This window comes from Impatiens glandulifera, chromosome 4, assembly GCF_907164915.1.
Source record: "Impatiens glandulifera chromosome 4, dImpGla2.1, whole genome shotgun sequence".
NCBI classification, from domain to species: domain Eukaryota; kingdom Viridiplantae; phylum Streptophyta; class Magnoliopsida; order Ericales; family Balsaminaceae; genus Impatiens; species Impatiens glandulifera.
In genome coordinates, this window is record NC_061865.1 from 43,520,395 (window position 1) to 43,524,267 (window position 3,873).

The window sequence follows — 3,873 nt, forward strand, 5'->3', positions numbered from 1 at the left end:
AGAAATTTTTGAATCTTGGATCCAGAATAGATTGTCAATCCAGTATGATGATGTCATCACGGGTTCAGGAATAAGTAGTCAATGGAGGAAGCTTGTATCCAATGAAAAGAAGGTTCTCAAATGGGCCAAAACTTCAGAGGTGTCTGAAGCTCTAAAGAGAAAGGATCTTATAAAAGCCTGTCTAAGAGGAAGAGCTTTATTCCCCATTCTTGAAGCCAGAAAAGCAAATTTCAATCCTATTGAGAAAGGTGCTGAAGTGGAAGTGAAGGCTTTAAAGAGATTAGACGAGATCATGGCTGACTATCTTTTTGTAGTCACTCGATATGTTGATGGAGCTAATTGCTTAGGAGTTAGCTATTTTAGTAATTTCCCCGATGAAGACGAACCAATGGATATTTATGTTGATCATGCTGATACAGATGAGCAAGCTGCTGCTCTTCTAATAGAATTTAGAAATCTCTCCGCAGAAGAAAGACGTCCACTGGCTCAACCTGTTATCGAGCAAGATGAGAAACATATTCAAGAGAATCCGTTCTTAGAAGAAGAAGAAATTATTCAAGAGCCTGAACAAGCTCTTGAAGAAAATACTGATCAAGAGCCCGACCAAGCTCTTGTGACTCAAGAAGAAGATGTTGTTAAAGAGCCGGTCCATGCTCTTGTAACGCAAGAGGAAGAATTTGTTGAGGAGCTTATTCAAACTCCTAACATCAATGAAGAAGAGGTAGTGAAATCCCCTATTGTCGAAACAGAGGAATCTCAAGAAAAAGAGGATGAACTCAGTCAGCCTGAGGTTGTCAGATCTAAGGGGGAACCCTCAAAAGACAAAGATGCCGAAAAAAGTTTCTCATCTGAGGGGGAACAAGATCAAAATGCTAGAACTGTCAAGCCTCTACCATTTCATGAGATTAATGCTGGTAATCTCTATGAAAATATTCTCAATCCTCTTCATAGTACGAGAAATCTGTACGAAAGATTTAATAGAGCAGAAGAGGAGTTGGAAGAAGAAGAGTAAAATCAAACTGGAAATGAGTCTAAGAAGGATGAACCCGAGTAATCCCTGCAGGTTTACACGCAATTTAACCCTATTCAGAGCATGGCAGCAGAATCTCAAGATAATTCATCCAATGAAAGATCTTCTACTGACGTTACCAAGCTTCTGAAGTCGATGACATCTCTGCTTACCTCTCTTCAGAAGAATGTGGTAACTCTGGGATCGAATATGGCAAAGATCTTGAAGACCCAGAAAGAGGACAGAAAAGACTTTGCTGAACATGTCAAAATCCTTAATGAATTGGATAATACACTGAAGAAGAATACGCATGAGACTCATATTTCAAATTCAAATTTCTCCAGATTTGAAAAGCAGTTCTTCAGTCATGAATCAGAAATGATGAGCCTTGAAAGACAAATCAATCTTGATAATCAACGAGAGATTATGGAAACAATGGAATTGTTTAAGAATCAGCTAGTTGAAATTCAAGGCAGCATGAATAGAATAGATGCTGAAAGATTGGAGTATGTCGACTCCATTGCAAGAAAATTTCAAGCTGAAGAGAATGCGAAAGTTGGTGCTGAGAAAGAACAGAATCGTTTCACTCAAGGTAAGCCTCGTAGAGAAAGAAGAGGTGACGGTGTATCAACCAGCACCAGATCTAAGCGACCATCAACCAATGATAAAAATCTAAGGCCAACTAAAAGAGGCGAAGGTCGAAGCGGTGGGGATCGTGGAGGCCGAAGTAGTGGTGGTGGTCATGGTGAGCGACCTTGTAGTGATCGAGGAGGCCGAAGTAGTGGTAGTGATCGAGGAGGCCGAAGTGATGGAGCCGCTCGTGGTGGTCGCGCTCTTCCTCCTTTTTGCAATTTGCTAACCGGTCAAGAGATTACGGGTGAAGGGATGAGCTATGAAGGAACTCGTTTCCCTATCGATCTTCGAGTGAAAAGGGAAGAACAGTAATCTCTTTTCTCCTACTTTGTTAACTTTTAAACTTTGTTTCTTTAACTATGTTATTGAATATTGGTTTTTGAAAGTGGTTGTGTAAGATGGATGAACAAGTTTTACCCTACATTTTATATGATGAATGCTTAATTTGTTATCTATACAAATGTTTCAATCTCATCATCAAAAAGGGGGAAATTGTTGGGTCAAATTATTTTGACTAAGTGTTGAAATAGTTTGACTATTGGAATTTTGATGATGAATGGATAATCTATGCGTCTAATTGTTTTTGATGCAGGTGTATCGGAATCAAGAGAATATTAGACTTGGTTTTAATGAGGCTCATTAGATCGATTTGAGCTAGACGTGCAGTCTAATGGATTGTGGAAGTTAGACGTGCAGTCTAACTAAGCTGTGTTAGACGTGCAATCTAACTAGTTGAATTAGACGTGCAGTCTAACTCGTGGAGTTAGACGTGGAGTCTAATGGAAAGTGAAAGTTAGACGTGTAGTCTAACTAGTGAAAGTTAGACGTGCAGTCTAACTCCTTCAGACTAGTCTGAAGGGATTCGTAATTAGACGTGCAGTCTAACTCGTGGAGTTAAACGTGCAGTCTAATGGAATGTGACATTTAGACGTGCAGTCTAATTCATGGAGTTAGACGTGCAGTCTAATGGAATGTGAAAGTTAGATGTGTAGTCTAACTGGTGAAAGTTAGACGTGTAGTCTAACTCCTTCAGATTAGTCTGAAGTGACTGTAATTGGACGTGTAGTCTAATCCTATTAGACTAGGTGGTCTAATGGATCCTATTATTAGACGGGGACGTCTGATTTCATTAGACGTGGTAGTCTAATTGAAATACGTCTAATGCCATGCTTAAGCAGTTGCTTGAATCTAACACCCGCATACCCATGTGCTCTAGTTGTACGCTACTCCTACTCCACTTTCTAGTGAAGATCAGTACGACAACCAACTGCAACCAATCAACCAATGCCACGTAAGCGAATACCCTTCCCACTACTTGTTTTGCAGGTACATCTTTGAAGAATATTCAGCGCACTACCAGTTGTGTACGGCCACGATCCTTGTACTCAGAATCTGCTATGTACTATGGAGGCGTTCTAATGGAAGCTCGCCACATGTCATTGTGAAGATTCGACCGTTGGTACCTGTTCCTATTTAAAGATTCTAAAGGACAACAGACGAACTGCTAGAAATTTGAACGAACTGCCGGAATTACAGAGAGTGAATTCAATCGATCATTTCATATCCAGATTACTGAAATTGTTAGTTGCGTTTTTGCTTTACTGTGTGTTAATCAAGAGAGAGTTAGAATCAAAGCATCGTTTTAGCCGAGTGTTATTCTTCATCATATTGTAAGTTGAATAGAGTTTGTTCTGTTCAACAGTTAGCTATTCGTGCAAACTGTATTTGATTCAAAGCACATTATAGTGAATCCTTTGGTGGGTGGCAGAAGGGGTGACGTAGGAGAGTTTGCTCCGAACATCCATAAACAAACTGCTGTGTTGTTTATTTCTGTCATCATCTCATTCTTGATCCTAAGCTTCAAACCTAAGTAAATATTTCCGCACTTGATTCTGTTTCAAGTGTTTACAAGGTTTGCGTAGAATAGAAAGTTAATTAAATCCCTAACAAGATTTCTTTCAAATCGTTTTTCTTAAGCCTTCATCAATCGCCAAACCCCGTCTCTATTGATTAAGTCGATCCTATCATTATATATTTTAATCTTGTAATTTTTTTTCTCTCAACATATTATATATATATATATTATAGACACTTAATTTTTATACAGCAAAATAAAAATAAATCTGTCCGGTCTAATATGATGTTCATACTTGATTATTGGACCGGGAGCAAAAATTAGAAATTACTTTTCGGATTTGCCTCGGAGTGACTCTCGAGTAACGATCCAAATG

General features: G+C 39.0%; 1 protein-coding gene across 1 annotated transcript; it reads left to right on the top strand.

Annotated features, from left to right (window-relative positions):
• The first annotated feature begins 1,093 nt into the window (after window positions 1-1,093).
• On the top strand, window positions 1,094-1,954 carry LOC124935182 (keratin, type II cytoskeletal 1-like). Its single transcript, XM_047475632.1, has one exon. The coding sequence runs from the start codon at window positions 1,094-1,096 to the stop codon at window positions 1,952-1,954; it is 861 nt and encodes a 286-aa protein (XP_047331588.1).
• Window positions 1,955-3,873: the final 1,919 nt, after the last annotated feature.